This window comes from Lytechinus variegatus, chromosome 7 (assembly GCF_018143015.1).
Source record: "Lytechinus variegatus isolate NC3 chromosome 7, Lvar_3.0, whole genome shotgun sequence".
In the NCBI taxonomy this organism is placed as follows: Eukaryota; Metazoa; Echinodermata; class Echinoidea; order Temnopleuroida; family Toxopneustidae; genus Lytechinus; species Lytechinus variegatus.
In genome coordinates this window covers 34,461,115-34,482,928 of record NC_054746.1, presented here as the reverse complement: position 1 = coordinate 34,482,928, position 21,814 = coordinate 34,461,115, and the positions used below count along the sequence as shown (strand labels likewise).

Sequence of the window (21,814 nt, the reverse complement as noted above, 5' to 3'; positions counted from 1 at the left end):
AGACTAGAAAAGTTAGTAATGGCCACGGGTGAACAACGGACCTGTTAGTCAGAATGGTTGGAATCGGACGTCATGTGTAAATAATAAACTGTGTTTCAAAACAACTTGACACGGCGTGGTTTGTTTTCTAGGAGTCCATGAGTTTCTGAATGGAGATCAGAATCCTAGGAGGTTTACGTGGGAGCTGTGGAGGAATCAGCACACGTAACACAACCATTGAAAACAATTGATTTTTTGCAGTGAGGGTTTGGGACTCAGTCCAATGTGATGGCCTGGGTTTTCTAGCTCTACCACCCCTATGCATGAATCGATAGCCCCTGTAAGCCTCAATATTACAGAAATTTAGTCTGCTTGAATCTTGGGATTTGACTTTAACCAAGGTCATCATACTCTTGTGACCATGAAAGATTCATGAAAAGAAGTCCAATATAACTCATATTTGAACTCTGTATGAGTTTTGGGCTGTTATGATTTGAGCGATGTCAATCATTTAAGAGCAGCACAGACAGAGCATATGGAATTATCTCTTTCCGCCGGGTGCTTAGAGGGTAACACAGTTTAAGCGCATCCATCTTCCACACACATCACATTGCACCCATGACTTCTCTAGACTTGTCAGCTTCTCACTTGTATTTTGATAAGTGAGCATGTCGCATACTTTGCTTTGGTTGACTGAAATTTACTGCATGTTCTACCAAAAGTAATCCAATGCCGGTACATGTATTTAAATTTGATCTCAGCTGTGGCTTTTATAATTTGAGCGATTTCAATCATTTTTAAGAGCAGCACAGATTGAGCATATGGAGTTATCTTTTTCCACTGAGTGCTTAGAGATGGTAACGCAGTTTAAGTGTGTCCATCTTCCACACATATTACATTGGACCCGTGAATTCCCTAGACTTGTTAGCTTCTCACTTGTATTTTGATAAGTGAGCATCTCACATACTTTGCTTTGGTTAACTTATCCATCTTCCACACACATCCTTATCTATCTTCCACACACATCACATTGCACCCATGACCTCTGTAGACTTGAAAGTTTCTCACTTGTATTTTGATAAGTGAGCATGTCACATACTTTGCTTTGGTTGACTGGATCTACTGCATGTTCTACCAAAAGTAGTACAACAATACTTGTACATATATTTCAATTTGATATCAGGTTTATCTTTTATTATTTAAGCGATTTCAATCATTTTTAAGAGCAGCACAGATAGAGCTTATGGAATAATCTTTTTCCACTGAGTGCTTAGAGAAGGCAACACAGTTTAAGCGCATCCATCTTCCACACACATCACATTGCACCCATGACCTCTGTAGACTTGAAAGTTTCTCACTTGTATTTTGATAAGTGAGCATGTCTTGACTGAAATCTACTGCATGTTCTACCAAAAGTAGTCCAATACCCGTACATGTATTTAAATTTGATCTCAGCTGTGGCTTTTATAATTTGAGCGATGTAAATCATTTTTAAGAGCAGCACAGATTGAGCATATGGAGTTTTCTTTTTCCAATGGGTGCTTAGAGATGGTAACGCAATGTAAGTGCGTCCATCTTCCACACATATCACATTGGACCCGTGAATTCCCTAGACTTGTTAGTTTCTCACTTGTATTTTGATAAGTGAGCATCTCACATACTTTGCTTTGGTTAACTTATCCATCTTCCACACACATCACATTGCACCCATGACCTCTCTAGGCTTGTTAGTTTCTCACTTGTATTTTGATAAGTGAGCATGTCACATACTTTGCTTTGGTTGACTGGATCTACTGCATGTTCTACCAAAAGTAGTACAACAATACTTGTACATGTATTTCAATTTGATATCAGGTTTAGCTTTTATTATTTGAGCAATTTCAATCATTTTTAAGAGCAGCACAGATAGAGCATATGGAATAATCTTTTTCCACTGAGTGCTTAGAGAAGGCAACACAGTTTAAGCGCATCCATCTTCCACACACATCACATTGCACCCATGACCTCTCTAGAATTGTAAGTTTCTCACTTGTATTTTGATAAGTGAGCATGTCTTGACTGAAATCTACTGCATGTTCTACCAAAAGTAGTCCAATACCCGTACATGTATTTAAATTTGATCTCAGCTGTGGCTTTTATAATTTGAGCGATGTAAATCATTTTTAAGAGCAGCACAGATTGAGCATATGGAGTTATCTTTTTCCAATGGTTGCTAAGAGATGGTAACGCAATGTAAGTGCGTCCATCTTCCACACATATCACATTGGACCCGTGAATTCCCTAGACTTGTTAGCTTCTCACTTGTATTTTGATAAGTGAGCATCTCACCTATTTGATTTGGTTGACTGAAATCTTACTGCATGTTCTACCAAAAGTAGTCCAATACTTGTACATGTAGTTAAATTTGATATCAGGTTTAGCTTTTATAAATTGAGTGATTTCAATCATTTTTAAGAGCAGCACTGATAGAGCATATGGAATAATCTTTTTCCACTGAGTGCTTAGAGAAGGCAACACAGTTTAAGCGCATCCATCTTCCACACACATCAAATTGCACCCATGACTTCTCTAGACTTGTCAGCTTCTCACTTGTATTTTGATAAGTGAGCATGTCTGTCACATACTTTTCGTGTGTTGAATGGAACCACTGCATATTTTACCACTTCATGGTAGACATATACCTTCATCCCTTTGTCATATGGTTTCATCTCAGGAGGATTGATGCCTCTGAATAAAGCCAAGGCATTCTGTAATGAAATTCTAAAGAAAAATTTAATCACATACACTCATGTAACATGAAAAGTTCAGTTTTAATATAGTGTTGCTCAGGCCCTCTCTTGGTCTACTCTCATCAATTCATGCATTTTCCTTTACTTTATAGAAATCCTATTATTATTTTTGTTATTTACCTGCAGTTGTGGTCGATCACAGCTTGCATAATGAGTGAATAAAATCCCTTGCGATTGAAATAATCATGGGGGTATTCACTTGGAGCCTTGATGGGATGTGCGTTCCATTGATTGCACCAACTGTTCCCAGCATGCCCATAACCTCGAAACCTCTTCTAACTTCGGCAAGCTCTTCCCTATCTGGAAATTGTATGTGCCTAGGGAGTAGTACTCCCTAGGCACGATTGCCTTGCACATATCTTGCGTATTAGTAGGGATGTTAGGGTAAAAATTGAAGTCCATTATATCATGACACTTTTGAATTGTAGGCCTATATGGAAAACACAATTTATCATTCAATATAAAAAAAATGGAGTCAAAATATTAATCGGTTCTTGAGATATGATTTTTAGAATATTTTTTTCAGGGGTATTTCCTGAAGTTTTTGCATAGAGATTTATAATGTAACCATGGCAGCGAAAGCGATTTCAGTGCACAGAAATGAGTATATGTCACAACATTACAAGCAGTTTTGATGTACCATATCATCAAAAATAAATCTTGATTGTCTTCGAAATTTTCAACAGAATTCTCTTGATTGCTGAATTTCCATGAAATGATAATAAAAATTTGAAGAGAAACTAGAAATCCAAATATATTGTTGCCATGGAAACAAAACAAAGAAAGTAAAAGAAAATATTCAAAAAGTTAATTTTGTAGATTAAATTGCTATTACAAACACCTTGTAATATGAGATATGCATTTCTATAACAGATATAAGTTAATAACAGATATAAGTTAAAAGAAAAGGTTTCATTGGAAAGGAAAACAGAAAAACATAGAATAACAAAGAAAAAACATAGAAAAACAAAGAAAAAATTGTGAAAAAGGGAGGAAAAAGGGAAAAACAGGAGCATAAAGTACTAGAAAGTACATGAAAAGGGTTTCACATTGTAGTTTGAGGTTCCTCTGGTAACAGATCAAAGATATATACCTCAAAGTAATCAGTGTTTTAATGAAAGCTTCAATTATTCTTGCAATTTCTCATCCAGCAGGCGCAGTTCTCCATTCAGATAATCTTCTGCCAAATTGATTTCAGATAATCTTCTGCCAAATTGATTTTAGCATGATCGCTATCATTGTAATGAATCTCATACAGAACATTCATTTTGTGCTTGCTTTTGTATCTTGCTCACACTATCAGAAATAAGTCTTTGTCGCTCTTCTTCGGGTTGGTAGTTTGACATTGGTGTTGTTGAAATTGTTGAGCTAGCAATATTATGCATAATGATGGCATGTAAATTTGCTTTAACTTCTGATAAGGGTTTGGGCATACCCCCTTTCGACATATACCACATCGAGGCTTCAGGGGCTGTTTGATTCATTACCCGATGCCGAAACTTGAGCTAAACTGACAAAGCCTCTCTCTGCTTGCCAGCTTCAACCGCCTTTCACCCATATCCCTCCAAACTCACTTAGCCATTGAGTTAGTGTTTCTTTTTCATTTTGCTGCCTTGCCTCCTTTTCCTTCTTTATCCTCTCTTTTTCAATATGCTGCTTTGTGAGATTTTCTCTCAGCACTTTCTGTTGCTCATCAAAGGCTTTTTTTACTGAAGGGGCTTTTTGACAAGCTATGGTCAGATAGTGATGTTGTTCATCTGTAGGGAGGGAACTGATCCATGCACTGGTGTGATTTGTGACATACATCACCAGTGCTTCAATAGATATTGTGTTTGCATTTGGTTTATCATGCTTCAGATGATCAAGTTGCCCAAAGTCATGCTCTGAGGCAATGTTGGTAGTTGGCACAGTCCTTGTTTGACTGCGGATTTCATCAGATGTCCAATCTTCCCCCTATCAGGTGATCTACAAGCATACGTTCGGAAACTCTACACATTGCTGCACACATCAGTTTCAAGACCTGTCATCACAGAGACCTCATCTGAAATGGTGTCAGAGTTAAATGCTTGGCTGACTTCATCGTCAACAAGTAGAGGAAAAGACTGGCTGAAGCCATCTCCTTCTGGTGGACCATTTTTTTCAGTTTGTCTACAACCCTCTGTTAGTGCTCATTCATATCAAATATATGAATTGTTGGCCTCTCAAGGAGGGACCAGAGACGAGTAGTTAGTCTGTGGTTGATGATCCCCAAAGCCTGCATACCGGCAAGGAAGACATCTTCCGACAAATCTGACGTCACAGCCGTGATAAGGCAGTTGGGAGTTGGGCAGTTCCTGAGGATAAAATCTGTTATGTGATCATGATAATAAAACACTGCCCCGCTGTCATCAAAAAGGATATTCAGTCCTCAGGTAACTTCTTTCCCAGCAAGGAAGTTGTCGAAAGGCCCCATCACTCCACTTGCTTCAAACCCATGCTCCTCAAATGCTTTCACTGCAGTCCTGATGAGGCGTAAGGTCCCAGATTCTCCTTTGCTAGATCAAAACCCTTTCGCCATGGCTCCTAGAGGTTTTGTTGCGATGATACTTTCCCAAGTTTTAACGGCTTGCTCTGCATTTTGAGGTATCCAAATCCTTGTCCTTGTGGCAAACCACTCGTAAAATATCTGATACAATATCCTCAAAAGTTGCGAAGTACTCAGATGCACTGCCACCTTTCATATCCCTGAGGCTTAGTACTCGAGTTCCTGATTCAGTAGACACATCAAAGGTGCCATAGTGGTTGCCCATCTTTGTTGTTCCATCCAAGTGCAGAGTGTTGTTTTCGCTGCCTAAAAGGTCCCCAAGAACTTGCATCTGGGAAAGTTTTCTTGCAAGAATTAAGACCTGGGTGATCCATGTATATTTTGGTAAACGCTTTGCTTCCATTCCAGCCAGTTCAGAGAGTACTTCACCGACAACTCCAGAAATATTCCTATATTTGCTAAGCAAATTGATGTAATTTTCAATTTCAACATGCTCTCATAATTATTACCCCCAGGTAAACTACAGTTAGCAATCTGAACTAATGCACTTTTAAAATACCTGCTTGGTCTATCTGATGCAGGTAACTCCCACCTCTCGTCACTTCTTGGATTGCTAGAGGGGTCTGATAGATCATCTTGTTGATCGCTGAAGAATGTCCCATGTGCTTGTAGAACAGCTCAAGTTCTGTATCTGGCAGGTCCAAGCATGTGTAGATTGTAGAGATACGATGTCTATTCTTCATAGCAATAATTCTGGACTTTGAGGAAAGGTTGATATTGAAGCAGACATTGTGTAGAGAGTGTTTGTTGACAGGAAATACTGCATGTTCCACAAAAACTAGTCTAACAACACTTATATTTGAACTTGATCTCTGTTTTTTTTTCATCATTGCTGCAAACATCTAATAGTAATGATTTTATTTTAAGGTTCAGAAACTTTTCCCCAAATTACTGCTTCTACTTTTCAGGTAACTTTGTACATTTCTTTTAAACACAAAAACCATAAAAGCAAAATACCGGTAGATTTATGAAAGTAGTATACTTGGCAATGTAAAAACAGCTTGACTTGAATGCTTCCCAGGGGATGGAGAATGTGAATACTCTGTGTGTTTGCTAATACCTCAGTCACATTTACCCTACGGTGAGTCAAAAGCAGCCGTTTTAACATTTTTTGTACCAGCTACTGTATATATAGGTGGTTTGAATAAAAATGAATAAAACTGCTGTTTCTACTCGCTGTACAGCTTTTATAGAGCAAATGTGACTGAGGTATCACCTTTGGCAAGCATGTATTTAATGACTGATTGAATGATACAGGTTAAATATTGTTAATAGCTATAAAAAGCTACTGAAATCCTTGCTCCTGATTGACTAGAATTAAGTTGATCTGTGGAAATATAAAAAATGTCATTTTAGTAGGCTGTCATCCATTCAAGCCTCATGGCTCATGATTGAAGTCATGGGCGTAAATCTGTGATGTCAGGCTATTCAAGTGGGGGGATGGAACAATAGATCATCTCCCCCTGAAAAATAGATGTGACGCAAGGATTTACGCCAGTGATTGAAGTCTTGTGATCTCCTACACTGCCTCTTTTCTTTGATTAAAATATGATGTCTATTATGATGTGTTTTATATCATGGTTATTTCGGGCATCCTACAACATATTTTGTCAGCATTTGCTATGTGATGTACAACAAAAAATATATATGCTTGGTGTAATTTAACTGGAGTACAGTATAAAACAAAAACAAACTAAAAATGCTCTTAAGGTCCCAGTTTTTGTGTTTTTTTTACCAATTATATGTAACAGTAGCTGAATAACTGTTTATTTTCATTCAACCTAATACTTTCACTATATTTGCTAATATGTGAAATTTGGTTTTGGGTAACAGGACCCTGGCATCTTATCAGAGCTTTTAGACCGACATTCATCAAGTATAATGACTTGTAATAACCTGATGCACATAAATTTCAATTTTGATGATGGTGATCATTTAATTATACGTTAATTGCACATCATCATGATTGTCATGGCATGTTTTGATGATATTATGTCTGGTGACATTGGATATGTCGATCCAATTCTTTGATGGGTTCATGTTTGTCCATGAATATAGAAATGAATGTCTTGATATAAAGTAAGGCTTTGACTGAAATATGTGTGTACGGAATTTGCAGAAAAAATTATTTTGAATTATGATGGAGACTCATACTCATACATCTTTTTGTTTCAGATATAAATGTATTCATGTAATTCATTTAACCTTGCCAAATGAGTAGCAATTATAAAGAGAGTATTAAATACTATTACAGGCTGTCACACCTGTGTGATTTAACCAGATGCTGATGTACTTTGGTCAGTCTGTTTTATCATTTAATCCTATTTCTTGATATCAATATTGAATTTTTTACGTATTAAAACTGTCATTCAGTAACTATTCAAAATGATTTTCTGATGTTTCAATATTTGCATTTCTACATGATAAAAGTGTCATTCAATAACAACACAAAATGAATTCCTGGTATCAAGAAATGAATTCTGGATGTCAAGAATTTGATTCCTTGATATCAATATTTAAATTCTTGATATTAAGGGATATTAATAAATGATGCAATGGGCTTGCCATACTTGGATCAGCATATGCTGTTTTTATCACCCAGGTGTGACAGCCTTTAAGTAAACCTTTAGTAAAATGTCCTCCATTGAAGTCCATCCACTGAATGATTACATGCACCTCCATTCCCATTTGAAAGACTTGAAAAGGAAATTATGCAGACAGTGATTATTGGATCTTTAGTGAGGACTATTATTTCAGTTTTGTTCAGCTTTTTTTTTTATATAAATTATGCAGATAATGTGCCTTATTTGTAATATTTTCTTCAAAGTACTTCTTTTCATTCAAATTTTTTTGGGTTTGTTTAATTTTTCCAAGCTGTTTGTAGTACGCACTTGGAATAAAAAAAAAGTAAGTTTATTGAACCCTTTGATAATCAGTGCAAAGTACATGTACATGTATATGAATGCTATGAAAATGTACAAATATTAAAATGTTTTTGAATTAATGTTCTTGTAATTTTTTAAAGTTTTCAACATGCAAGACATCATCAATCTTAGAAAGTGGGTTGGAATTACGTAGGTTTATGAAGCTTGAAATCTAGTTAGCAAAAGATGAAGCCAAGAGTTGTTAATTTTCTTGTGCAATACATTAGTCTTGAGTTATAAGTCAGATGAAATAAAAAAAATTGTACTTGCTTTTTTGAGTGAGATGACAGCTGTCAGGTGAATTATATAAGAGGGGAACAAATGAAAGACAGGAAGAGGTATTGAAGAGATGGAGAGAAGTTAGGAAAGAGAGGGGGAGAGAAACAAAGAAAGCAGAGAGGGAAAAGGGGACAGTCAGGCAGAGAGGGTGGGGGGGGGAGTGGGGAATAGGGAAAACAAGAGAGTAAAAGATTCCAGAAAATAGAGGAGTTAGTAAAAGAGGAATAAATAGAGGAGAGAGGTAAAGAGGAAGAAAATAGTGAAGAGCTTGAAAGAATAAGAAGTGGAGATATTAAAAGTTGAGGAAAAAGAGAGAGTGAAAAGGAGAGACTGACGAGGAAGAAAAGGAGGAGAGGGTGAAAAGCTGAATTCCATAGGGGACAGAAAATGGATTAAATGGAAAGAGAAAATGAAAATGATGGGAGAAAAAGAAAGGAGAGAACATAAAAAAGATGAAAGACAGAAAGAGCTGGATAGTTAGATGGAGAATGAATAAAAAGGATGGATTAAAAGATATAAAACAGAAACTAGTTGAAAAAACATGCACCCTTTAAAAAGAGAAAGTATTGTCAAAGTAAACATTTGGGGTGTGAACATCCTGGTTACTATCCGTGATATCCTGTCTTCTCTGGCATGTCTTCCGTAACAAGCTTTATACCTCGGTCACATTTGCTCTACTGCGGCTGTACGGCGAGTCGAAAACGGCCGTTTTAACATTTTTTGTACCAGCTACATATAGATGGTTTGAGTAAAAATGAATAAAACGGCTGTTTTTGACTTGCTGTACTAAGGCCACCGTAGAGCAAATGTGGCCGAGGTATTACTTTGCAATATTTTGTCACTTTTTGATTGGGTAAATGTGAATCCATTGAGTTCATTGTGATATTATTAGCAGCATTTAGACTGGATAATGCTTTATTTCGGTCAAGATAAATCCCCTTTTGTAGGTTTTTCTTTAGGTTTCAAGTTAAATCTTTTTAAAGGCATCAAAGCATTATAAAAAGTTATTTCCACAGGAAGAGGGGAAGGAACTACATCATTAAAGGAAAGATTGTGAAGAAATGGAGCAGACTAAGACACTGTTCTCATTACGCTTTCTAAATCTAGTTTACTGGAAACCGATTCAGGAAACCAGTTTGGAAGAGTGCTTTGCTAGCGTTCCCACTTGATCACACGAAAGTGATCTTCAAAATCAGTTCACATAAAGCGATTTTGTTGCTATGGAATCGCTCTCAGTGGTGCGAATTTCGAAACTGCAGCGTAGGCGTTCTACACCTGTCGTTGGAGTAGCGCGCTCAAAATGTGCAAAGATCGCTTCCCGAAGAACGGTTGTGTCCTCTCGCTAAAACTGGTTTTACGAGGCAAAGCGATCTTGAAAACTACATTGCGAGGTGGTTTTATGAACCGGTTTGGAAGATTGCTTCCAAGATCACTTCGATTGTTCTCACTACATGTTATAAGTTACCACTAAACTAGTTTTAGGTAGTGAGAACGGTGTCTAAAACTAGAATTGCCACCAAACTCCACCTACATGTATTCCCTCTTTTCATCTTCTCATTCTCTCTCTCTTATCCCTTCTCTCAGTCATCCTCAATACTTGTTTTCTCTCACCTTACCCAGCCCCTGTCTTTCCTCTACCCAACCTCCTTCACCTCAGTTTCTCTACTTCTCTTGCCTCAATCTATCACAATTTCACATCGCCTTCTCTCTTTCTCTCTCTCTTGTATTATAGCTTTTCCCTCTGGTAGATCAATTCTCCCTCCTTATCCATTTTCACATGTCTTCCACAGTAACATACAAAAAATAAATAAAAATTGGCAAACACAATAACTGCTATGCATTTAGCAATTTAATCATTCCGTTTAGTACATGTTATATGCTTTGATTGACAATGCTTACCGTAATATGGCCAAGTGTTGTTCTTAAGCAAATCAAAAATATATATAGTAGAATATAAATACATTTTGATTGATTGCTACTATTATTTACAAATTTCAGATGACATAACAATCAATATATAAATCACAGCTGAATGAATATTTGGTGAAAGTTGGAGAAAAAGACAGATACAACTACAATAAAATAGTCTCTACTACATATTGATGATTGAGTGGCACACAAACAATTTGCAAAGGATGCGAATGTCATAAAAATGGACAAATCCAACTTCAAAATCGATGCCAAACAGCTCACTGAACATATGCAGGGGTTGGGTGGGATAAATAGTCTGCAAGCACAGACCTTGACACTTTAATCAACCAGTGGGTCTTATGACAAGTCTAGCGCAATTACACTTGATGTGCACAAGAGGCCTTCAATGAGCAAGCCCCACTTAGAGCCTCTTCAGTTGCAAGTTTAGACCACTTTCCCCAAGTAAAAGGGTTTATGAAACAAACTTTGGTTCAGAAGCATCCCCCTTTTAGTTCATCAGAATCTTAAAAAAATGATAAAACTTTTGGTGAACGGTTCTCACATTTAACAAGCTCAGAACCCTCTCCCAAGTTTGTTAAGTGAACTTTCAAAGCATACATTTTTTCAATATTCACATCCTTCACAAAACATTCATGTGTCCTTGAAAGTCATGTTCAAAGGGCAAGTAATATTACTATAACAAAGAAAAAAATACAATCGATCATTGATTCTTGACAGAATCAAGTCATTTCAAATTGAAATTACATATTTGTTTACTCTAAATTTAGGGGATAATCTACCCCCCCCCCAAAAAAAAAAACACTGTAGACTCCATTGAGATATCTTTATAATAAACAGGTCCACTCTATCATCACTTTAGACAGCAGCTATTTTATATGGACAGTCAGATTGTCACTTTATATATAAACATATACCTAGAGAGGAAGTACATATAGCAGGTGATAATACAGGTACAGGTGACCATCATAGAAAGCTACAGTATGTGTAGCCAGGCAAATCTGCTTTTTTCTAACTGCTGAAGGAAGAAAACTTAAGAATAAAATGAAACATTGTTCAAACATCATTATCCATCTTGACAAAACTTTCCTTAGATCATGTACAGAATACTTGCTTCAAAACAAATGTACACTAAGTCTGGTCTCTACATGTTTCATTTGCAGTCAAACCATTTCTAAGTTTTACAGAGCAGAATATTAAAATATTACATAATCGGTATGATCTTCTGACACCATTGGCTATTTATAACACATAAGTACATAAGCCTATGTTTGGCATTTATAAATGTTTTATAAATGATTCACTCAACAACAACAAAAATCTAAATTACTTCACATCATTCACATCCAAATTTTATTTTGACTGTCTGGTATGTGTCCCTTTAAAGAGATTAACTCATCAGAAGTACACACACCTGGGGTGAGTTCATATGCTCTTATTTCAAGAGAGGATAATACCATCACGAAATTAAAAGCTGCTTGCATACTATGAGTAAAAGTGCACAATGGATATATGAAGGGACTATTAATATTGACCATCTGTTTCTATAGAGATTAAGTACAGGTTGGTGTTTGGAATACATTACACGTTGACTGTCAAATCTACAGTGTTAAGAACACCACTCAGTTTTCTGAGATCCACAAACATGGGTGTTAGAAATACACCATGGATTTAAATACCTATAACATCAAATAGTGTTTTAAAAAAATCAAGAAGGAAAAGTATATTTTGAAATTGATAACATGCAACATTGAGTATATATTTACACGTAGAACAAAATCAATGTTTTCCTTGCATCACTTTTATCCTTTTATCATGCAGCAGCAGCATCAAATTGGCAATATTCTACATCTTACATGGCAATACAACCAACACCCAAATACCTCTATTCTAAGATTTTGAATGACAATTTATCACACATCAGATTGGGGCAAGTAGCAAGACTAAAGCTTACAGAATAAAATTTTTAAAATTCAAACATACATCCATGACATGTTCATGACCAGTGCATTATTGTGAAGAAGAATCTTTCATAATGCTGAAATGAACAAATACAATGAATTTACTTTCATATAACAGAATAAAAATGACCTAAATTATAATTAGATAACATTACAGATACGCATGACTGATGTTATTCAAGATATATCTTTTAAAAATAAGACAAATAAAAGGTGATGAAACATGTTGATCAACGCATAACAAGGTGATGAGCTAATAAAATAATAATGTTGCTCTTGAGTATAGTAAATCACATGAAATGAAAACAGTGCTTTAAATACTCCAGCATACCACTTACAACTGATGAAAAAGGTAGGGTAATTATCTGTAAGGGACCTTTAAAGCCTTTCTGAAACTTTGGTGAAGAGACAGTAAGTGTAAATTACTTACATACTCCAGTATCATCATCTAACATTGAAATTGTGTTGTGGAAATTGAATTATTTTTAATCTCTTGATTCACTATGAAAATTTAAAGTTTGAATTTGAGGACATCTACACTACTAGTCACAATTCTTTGACTCACCAGTGCCCTCATTCGATGTATTTATTTTGATTTTTAAAAGGGACTGCACATTAATCTTTCAAATTTTAGTGATTGAGCATTAGAAAGTTGAAGACAAAGATCCTCCGCATCGTTTAGGGCTGGCATGCAATCAAGTATTGGATTTGAATTGTGACAGACAGTTCTTTTTTTTTGGGGGGGGGGTGGTTACCATGCTTTAACCAACATTGCACTTTGTATGCCTGCAAATATGTTGCAAAAAGGTAGGATTCCCTATTGTAGCATCTCTGATTATGAATGTACAACATGTGTATTATAATGTCAAAGCCTTGGAATATTGCAAACAATAGAACAAAGTTATTAGATTAAGAACTTAGTTTCTCTTGTATTAAATTATAAACTTGGCAAAGTTTGATATTTCCTGTCATTTGATGAAACAATGGGTACAGATGAAACAGTGCCAAACAAAATCTCTGTTTCTTTCTTCTGTCAATAACTGTATACTGTACTGTATCAGGAATCTAATAAACAAAGAAATGTTTAATATCATTACTAGTGGGTTTTGTAGTGGAACAAGGAAAACTTTTTTTTTTAAATCCAACATAGGAAAGTGGTGTGGCAGTCCTGCTAGCCCAACTCTGGTAAAAACTTCCTCAGAAGAATGTTATTTGCTTGTTGGTAGTGGTAGAAATCCAGTGGTTGCCCTCAATTTTTAATTTATTCAGTTTCCATGGTGATATCATTATCAATGGTAATAAGCACAGGGTTCTTGAGGCTAACAAATGAACTAAAGATAATGATTGGTGCTTGTAGTGAGAATACAAAGAAGGTAAATGACCTTTCTGGGAGCACACTAGAGGTTCCACTATCACATCATTATCCTCAGTGAACGCTCAATGTCCCGCTATCTTGGAAGTCCCAGCATTACCCTTAGTAATGAGAACATGCTAATGAAGTCATACAAAATGTTATGCAATGTCTATGCAAAACCTACTGCTAAATGCAACCATACACTCAAATTACTTATACTTGTAAGTAGGAGTATCATGTAATGTAAGTGTATCACATAATGTAGAGTGAGGAAAAGGATTATCGACCTTACTGCACACAACTGATCATGTCTATTAATAGATGAACAAGTGGTTTCATTTATAGATATTTTGACAAAACACATGAGTATAATTTTCCTTTGTTATAACCATCACATCACAGCTAAAAATACTCTTGCAAAAATGTGAACACATTTGGCAAAAACAGTATAATAGGTTACATGTTGAGTATCATTGGGGATTTCACTAGATATGGGATAGGTAAATTATTTTCATATTGGACAGTGCATATAACAATATATTGTCCTACAAAAGGTCAGGAAATAATAATAATAGGCATTTATATAGCGCCATCTATCTAGAAATATTCTATTCCGAGGCGCGTTATTATTATTATTACTCAGTATTATTAAATACTTAACTTGTATTCACCACAAATAACACTTTGGGACATGCATGTATTTACTCATATAAATAACTTTTCAATAAGCTCTGCTTTAGGCAAGTTAATATTTGATCATGTAAGTAAATAATGTTAATGAAAAGTAACTACATGCATTTGAATAAAAAAAAATGAATATTGATATCAAAATTAAAATCAATGCTACATAAAGATAGAGTATTTTAAATACTGGAATGATATAATGGTTCGATTGTGATAAAAATATCTATATGTACCACGACCAAACGCAGTAACTTAACCATCTGAAATACAGGTTGGAAATATACATTGTACATATGCAGGATTCCATACCAATCAAACACATAGGCTATGGTGTCCTTAAAAATCATTATGTTGTTTAGACTGATGAAATTTTACTGTTATCTTCATTTATATCTATCTAAAAGTGAAATAAATATAACATAAAGAAATAAAAGTTCTATATTTGAGAACTCCGAGGAGTAGTAACTTGTTTCCTTTTCACCAATATTATGAATAAATAAAGGGTACAGAAGAGAAATTTTAATACAAATGTGTAATTTTGAATTGAAATTTGAAAATCTGTTATTACCACCTTTAAAATGAAACTAAAGTCTTGACTCAAGAGTACAAGCATCACATCATGGATGCAATATAAAAGGGAAAGATTAAGTTTTATATCAAATATAACAGATGAAAAAATATATAACCAGATACTCTTCATTCATACACAGTCTCCATCACGTGTTGTATTACATTTGTGCTCACTTACAATAACAGGAATAGTGACAAGAACTGCAACAGTATGACTCTATTTGATTCTCACATTTTGAGGGTGGGCGATAAAAAAGGGACTTTCCCGAAAAGGAAATATACTTCATAATCAGAGATATGCATGTAGTACAAACTTACACTTTCTAAAATTGCACAAACACAAAACTAAACCATATAAAAAAAAAAGAATACCCTTGAATTATAATACATGACAGGTGGACCAATCTAGCTTATCAATTCATAATAACCTGGAGAAATTTGGCAAACAAGATAGGACTTTGAACTGTGTAATACCATTACAGTGTCTCCTTAAACAAATAATGATCTACACCCCATACACGTGGAAAACTACTCCGCATATTTTCGGTGGTTGAACTTTTCTTATTGAATAGTAGGTTAAGGTATTGTACAATATACATGTTATGTAAATCCAGAAATAAATACAAATCAGATCAATAGGATACCAATAATGCAGGTACTATAAAGATAATATGATACAGTATTATACCACAGCAGTACGGTAAAGCAGCAACAAAATTCATGTCAAGATCTTAATTTGTGATCACTGGTATCAGCATAAAACTGACATACATGTACATGTATATGTATTTCACCATCAAGGGGCTTTTTCACAGAGATAAATGATATCAAGAAAATTGCCAACATACACATTTAATTGAATGTGTAATCTCATTGATCGTGTAAATACAGAGTAGTGCGCGATCTGACCAATGCACGATACATTAAATATACACATGGCAATACAACTGGAAATTTCAGAACAATATTTAGTCACACATTTGTAATACATCTCAATGAAAATACACCACATACAAAGTGTAAAATTGGAAAGAATGCAATTCTGACTAGGAATAATCTTTCCTGCAGTATATCTGAACCTTTTGCAGACCTTGTCATCTATTTTCACAAAATTCATAAAATCAAATAATTGCAATAATCAAATTAAAGTGAAAGTGAGAAATCTTATTTGTTTATGACCACAATGGAAATCAAACATTGCAAAATTGACAAACCAATATCCTGAATATATTGCTGTCCCCAAGACCAAATGAAAAACAGGACAAAACTACTCTTGAAATATGACTTACGGAAATTATTAAAACCACAAGTGACATCACTGCTTATCAAACCTTTGTTCTTATTGATGCTCCATGTAAAAAGCTGGAACGGCATTTTTCTTTTGACAATTACGTACAGTATGATGGAAAATTATAAAAACTTCCAGAGGGTGACTTAAAATCCCACAATCAAGAGATTTCTAAAAGATGGTGTAATTTAAAATTATTATACAGTGATTTATAGTACATGTAATTGAAAGCAAATATTTCATGCATGCACTTGTTTAATGCACGGAAAACCTTTACAGTACACCATTTCCTGATTTTTTCAACAAGTCGAGTAGAGGTTGGGTACAAAAAAAGTCTTCGCTTTAATCACAAAGCCTCTTCTTACTAATGTGCATCATCTCATTTTCAGCAACTTTGCTTTTTATTGGCAAAAAGGCATTAGATATATGTGTATAATTAAAAGATCTTGCCCATAATTTACTTGAATAGTCCATTTGGTATTCATTCCCTGTCAAAATGTTAATAAGGATCAGCTTTCACTTTCACTATACAAATAAAAGTTATGTCAACCTGCATTGTACACTTGGACTAACTGTAACTTACTATAGCTGCATTTGATCTACATGTATACCTTGTGGTTCTGTACATGTAGACTTGCCCTGTGCCAACTGCTTAAATCAGGTCAACTACGGCCTCTACAAATGCTTGTAACTGTAAACCCATCAATTTTCATCTTTTTTCCCCCCAAAGATGAAAACAACCATATATATAATAACACTTGTACACAAAGTTAATATTAATGGAATCATTTTATCTCTATGTATTCTTAATCACTTTACTTTTGCATTTTAAAGTTACTAGAAATATCAAAATAATAAAAATATTTAATCAATGATTTCTGTATTACCGTAATGCAAGCCAGTTTTGATTTCCATTTATTGCAGACCCCATACATGTACATGTACGAGTGACATACAAAATGCACTTTAACTACATTTTACAATCTACAGTCAATCTCAGGGGTCTTTAGTGTATACAAATTATTTTTTACTGCAAGGCACTACATTTCTGTACATAATATTAACCACAAACAACCACTCAAGTCCAAACTATTACAAATCTATAAAAGAGTTATTATTTTTATAAAGCTATGTGATATGAATGGCAGTTAGCTTTTTTGTAAGACACATTGGGTATATCCATCAATGTATTGCTCCATTAAAAACGATTGTATTGAAACAAATCATTGCTACAGTGATCATGAATGATTTACCACATTTGCTTTTATATTTTTGGTTGCACACTTGTAAAACTACACATCTATACATGTATCATAAAGATCCTGAATCTTAGAATATCTCAAGTCTCCTGATTTGATTTGTGAAATTATATTTGTCAGTATTGTATACAAAGTAAAGTGTATGCAAAATTCTATTGTCGTAACATAACAGAATCGGAAAAATAATTGTTGGTTCTTGACACTACTGGTGCCACTATGTGCTACACTAAATTAGTAAATGTGAAATATTTGCAGCTTTCATAAACCAATCAAATTTGTATCTTATGCACATATTATTGATTTAGATACATGTAGAATAGTGAGAGAGACAGCAGTAAATTGAGTGAAAAGGCTACACATATAGGCCCCTACTGTTGAACTTGCTCATTATTTTCATTCTGTTTAATAAGCTTCTTAAAGTTCCCTGGCTAATCAATCATTACAACAAAGTGTGGCTAGCTATTATCATTTGTAATGATGTCTTTTTGTGACCTTCATTCCTAGAAGATATATCTCAAGGGCAATCCTGATGTCTCTGGTTGTTGCCATGTTGGATAAAACTCAGACAAGCACTCTGATGACATTCCGGCATTCATTCACCCTCCTTAAACTCAGAATGGTCTCACCTTGGACTTGGAGCTGATGCCTTTCTTTTTAAAAATGTTCTGCACAGTTCAATTAATACCATCACCTCTGGAAGATGTTCAAGAGAAATAGAGCTAGAATAAATAGTTAGACTTAACTTTTGGTCTTCCATTCTTGAACAGCTACATATAAAATGAGCATATTTCCTGTGGCCTGCTCACCCTCTAAATACATGTAACTCCACAACCATAAATCTTCACCCAGGCAGCTTTACATTGTCCTGACCTTACAACTCCTTTCAGATGATGTGAGAGCAGCATATTCATTGATTCTTCGCCTCTGTTCCCAGAAAGACTTCAACAATTTGTTGCCTTCTCTTGAACAAGGATTCACTGTAGAACACATGACTTTGACTTGTCAGTTTGATGACTGGTTGCTTTGGCAAAACAAATGGCCGACATCCACTCCAACTGGTCGGCTTCATTTTCTGCTTGCAGAAAGAAGGACCGATTGTAGTTCAGTGGCTGGAGTTTGAACACAAACAACTTTTGGTCCATGATTGAATCTGAAATGTCTGTCCCATCCAATGGTATGCTTTTGTCCAATGACTACATGAAAGGAAGAAAATAAAACAAAAAACATTTCATAAATATAATTATATAATAGTCCTATATATTCATTTTCATGCAGTTAAAATGTTTAGCTTTTTGGTTTATTTTTTTTTTATTGGAGACAACTGACCCCACCCAAATTAATTGCACCTCAATGAGGTACATTTGTTTTTGTTTTTTATTAGAGCTTAACTTCCCTTAAGTTAGACCTTCTACACCGTCACTAGGGGCGTAATTAGTCTATAGGACTCTATGATGTTTTTTTAATATTTTGACATACTTCTTCATCGTGGAGTCTTGAATCCCCGGCCATATATGAATAAGAATAAACAACTTTCATTTTTGCATGTTAAGGGAATGAAAACAGACTCTTAGGGATTGTTGTATTGATATCTGTAAACATATATTATTTATAATCACGTATTAAATTTTAGTATTTGTGAAATAATAATTTTTATCTAAAAATTGTTCTTCAAAATGGCATCACTAGTCGGATGTACGTTATCACAAAAGTGGTTCAAGGATCAGGCCTATTGTCTTTGCTTTGTTGACAAACGGATCAAGGGATCTACAAACGTACAGGAGATCGGGTCTGGTAAGAAACGTCTCATTTTACGATTTATACTACATGTAAGGAAATAATTGTTATCCCTTTATACACATTAGGCGCCTGAAGGTTCATAAATAAAATTCAACCCTACAAACCGATTTCACCCTCTAACTACGGATTTCCTAAGGAAATCCATCTTTGTGTACTTGTGTCTCTTATACATATATGGCCGGGGGTTCAAGACTCCATGATGACGAAGTATCTGTCAAAATATTTAAAAAAAACATCATTATGGAGTCCTCAAGACTAGGGCGCAATATTATTAATAACATTACAAATCATGTGACCACTCTCATTATTCTATAATTTTCATCATCAAACTGTAATAGTAATACTTTCCAAATTAATTCAGATGTACAAGTAAGTTAAGACAATAAGAGCGACTTTAAGAACGACTGGTAATCCTTTTTACGCTCTAAACCATCAACAATGAATCTACCATTTACCACAAGAAAGGATCACCAGTTGTTCTTAAAGTCACTCTTAACTTGCGAACAGCTACACCCACCAGTACCAGGATGGGTAGCTCTACTATCCACCTAGACCAAAACAAAGCTTCGGTCTCTGTTATGTTGGTGTCCCGCTAAACTCCGTTGGCTCCACTCACCAAATACAGAGACCAAAGTTCTAGCGCAATCTGCACAGGGATTCAATGGCCATATGTTTATGTATTAAGTTTGGATAAAACAGGGAAGTGAAGTTGCGCGACAGCCAAAGTAAGCCACTATTTTTTCCTTTTTTAAACTTTCAAAAAATATACTTTAAATTAAAGTATTTTTCCCCCATTTTGGTGCATTTCAGGCCAAAAAGGAATAATTATCTTTATTTTGGTACAGTTCTTTTTATTTTTTCATGAAATAAAGACAAAAATCGATGAGCCCCATCGAGGGGAATATGCATTGTAACTCCCCTAATGGCAATAATGGCGGCTGCACGCTAGCGAGCCGTCTGTGTACGTGGAGAATTTTAAAAAAATTTAAAATGTTAGAAAACTCCTCGTAACAGACGGCTGCCAGGTGTCTACTATCCACCCAGTTTCCTCTTTTTCTCCCCGCCTCCAAAACCAACTCATCATCATTTCAACCATGACATGCACATCACATGATCATCACACAGCCGCTTCAATTATTCATCACCTCTGAGTTGTGTCCATAAATGAGCTCATCCCTCCTCAACGCGAACCAACGCTTTTTCCATTTTTTCGACACCCGGGATCTTTTCAATAACCAGCCGCATTTTGTGTCATCCAAGTCATAAATATCATGGCTACTTCTCGTGCTTAAAGTGTTGTTCTTGGAGCCTGATGAATTGGAGGAAGAACAGGCAGAAGATCTCTCTGAGGCGTGAGAAGAGCAGGAGCCGTTCCTCCCTGGTTTGGCAGCCATGGTTGTTTTGATTCTCAATGCAATGCAATTGCAAATAGCCAATTCCAACCATGTACACACAATGTTTGTCAATAATAGTATTATGGTATCCGCAAGGTGGCTAAGAACTGTACCTATGTGTAGTACTTATCAAACTTTTGTGAGAGTCAGGATGGGGTCCAGGAGCACATTTCTGTCCGACAATGCTCCAAAACAGCATTTTTCCCTCTTCGAATATTTAAATTTTCTTTTATCTGTTTGAAAATTTCACTTTCGCTTCGTCATCGAAATGCATCGTTTTAAAATTTTTTTAGCTCTCCAAAGGCATTTTATTTGGTAGTAGTATAAACAAACAAAAATTATTACAAAATCAATAAATGAATAGTAAACAATACTTAAATTTTCTCCCAAGTAGATAAAGAATGAAGTACCTTCCATTCAATATCAAATTTGTTAAACCCGAATGAGAACTAACATGACAAATATGTCCAGGGTGGATCCAGGATTTTCCAAGGGGGGGCATTTTTCTGGGGAAAATTGAGAAAAAAGGGGGTTTTAACCCCAAATTAACGATATTCCGTACCAGAGAAAATTTGACAAGCTGAAAAAAAGTATTCACTTTAAAAAGAGGGGGCACACCTCACTTTTAATGTCATTCTTACATTAAAATTTTTAATTTTGATTCTAAAGGGGGGGGCACGGGCGGGCTGTGCCCCCTGGATTCGCCAGTGAATGTACAACAAATGAACATTAAGATTCTACTCTGGGAAGTGGCGACAGGCCGGAGGAATTCCCTTCAACTTTCTGTGATTAATTATTCACCAGCATGTAAAATTTGGCTAATGATATTATACAAACATTAAACTCTGGTCAAAGTCACTCATCCAGGAACAAGGTTAGCCAATAGAATTTTCTCACACCTCCCTCAAAACGAGAATATAATCCTTCGAGCATTCTGGAGCAAAGTCATGATGCATTCTTGAAATATAATTTCAACAAAAATATGTTATTATAGTACTTGTACTTTAAGGAGTACATTTTGAT

The 21,814-nt window shown here is 35.3% G+C and overlaps 1 protein-coding gene across 1 annotated transcript; it reads right to left on the bottom strand.

Annotated features, from left to right (window-relative positions):
• Positions 1–10,386: 10,386 nt before the first annotated feature.
• On the bottom strand, positions 10,387–20,860 carry LOC121419099 (pleckstrin homology domain-containing protein 1-like). Its single transcript, XM_041613409.1, has 2 exons — positions 20,543–20,860; positions 10,387–18,793 (listed from the first exon to the last, which is right to left on the bottom strand). The coding sequence occupies exons 1-2, from the start codon at positions 20,789–20,791 to the stop codon at positions 18,575–18,577; spliced, it is 468 nt and encodes a 155-aa protein (XP_041469343.1). The 5' UTR covers positions 20,792–20,860; the 3' UTR covers positions 10,387–18,574.
• Between the last annotated feature and the right edge of the window lie 954 nt (positions 20,861–21,814).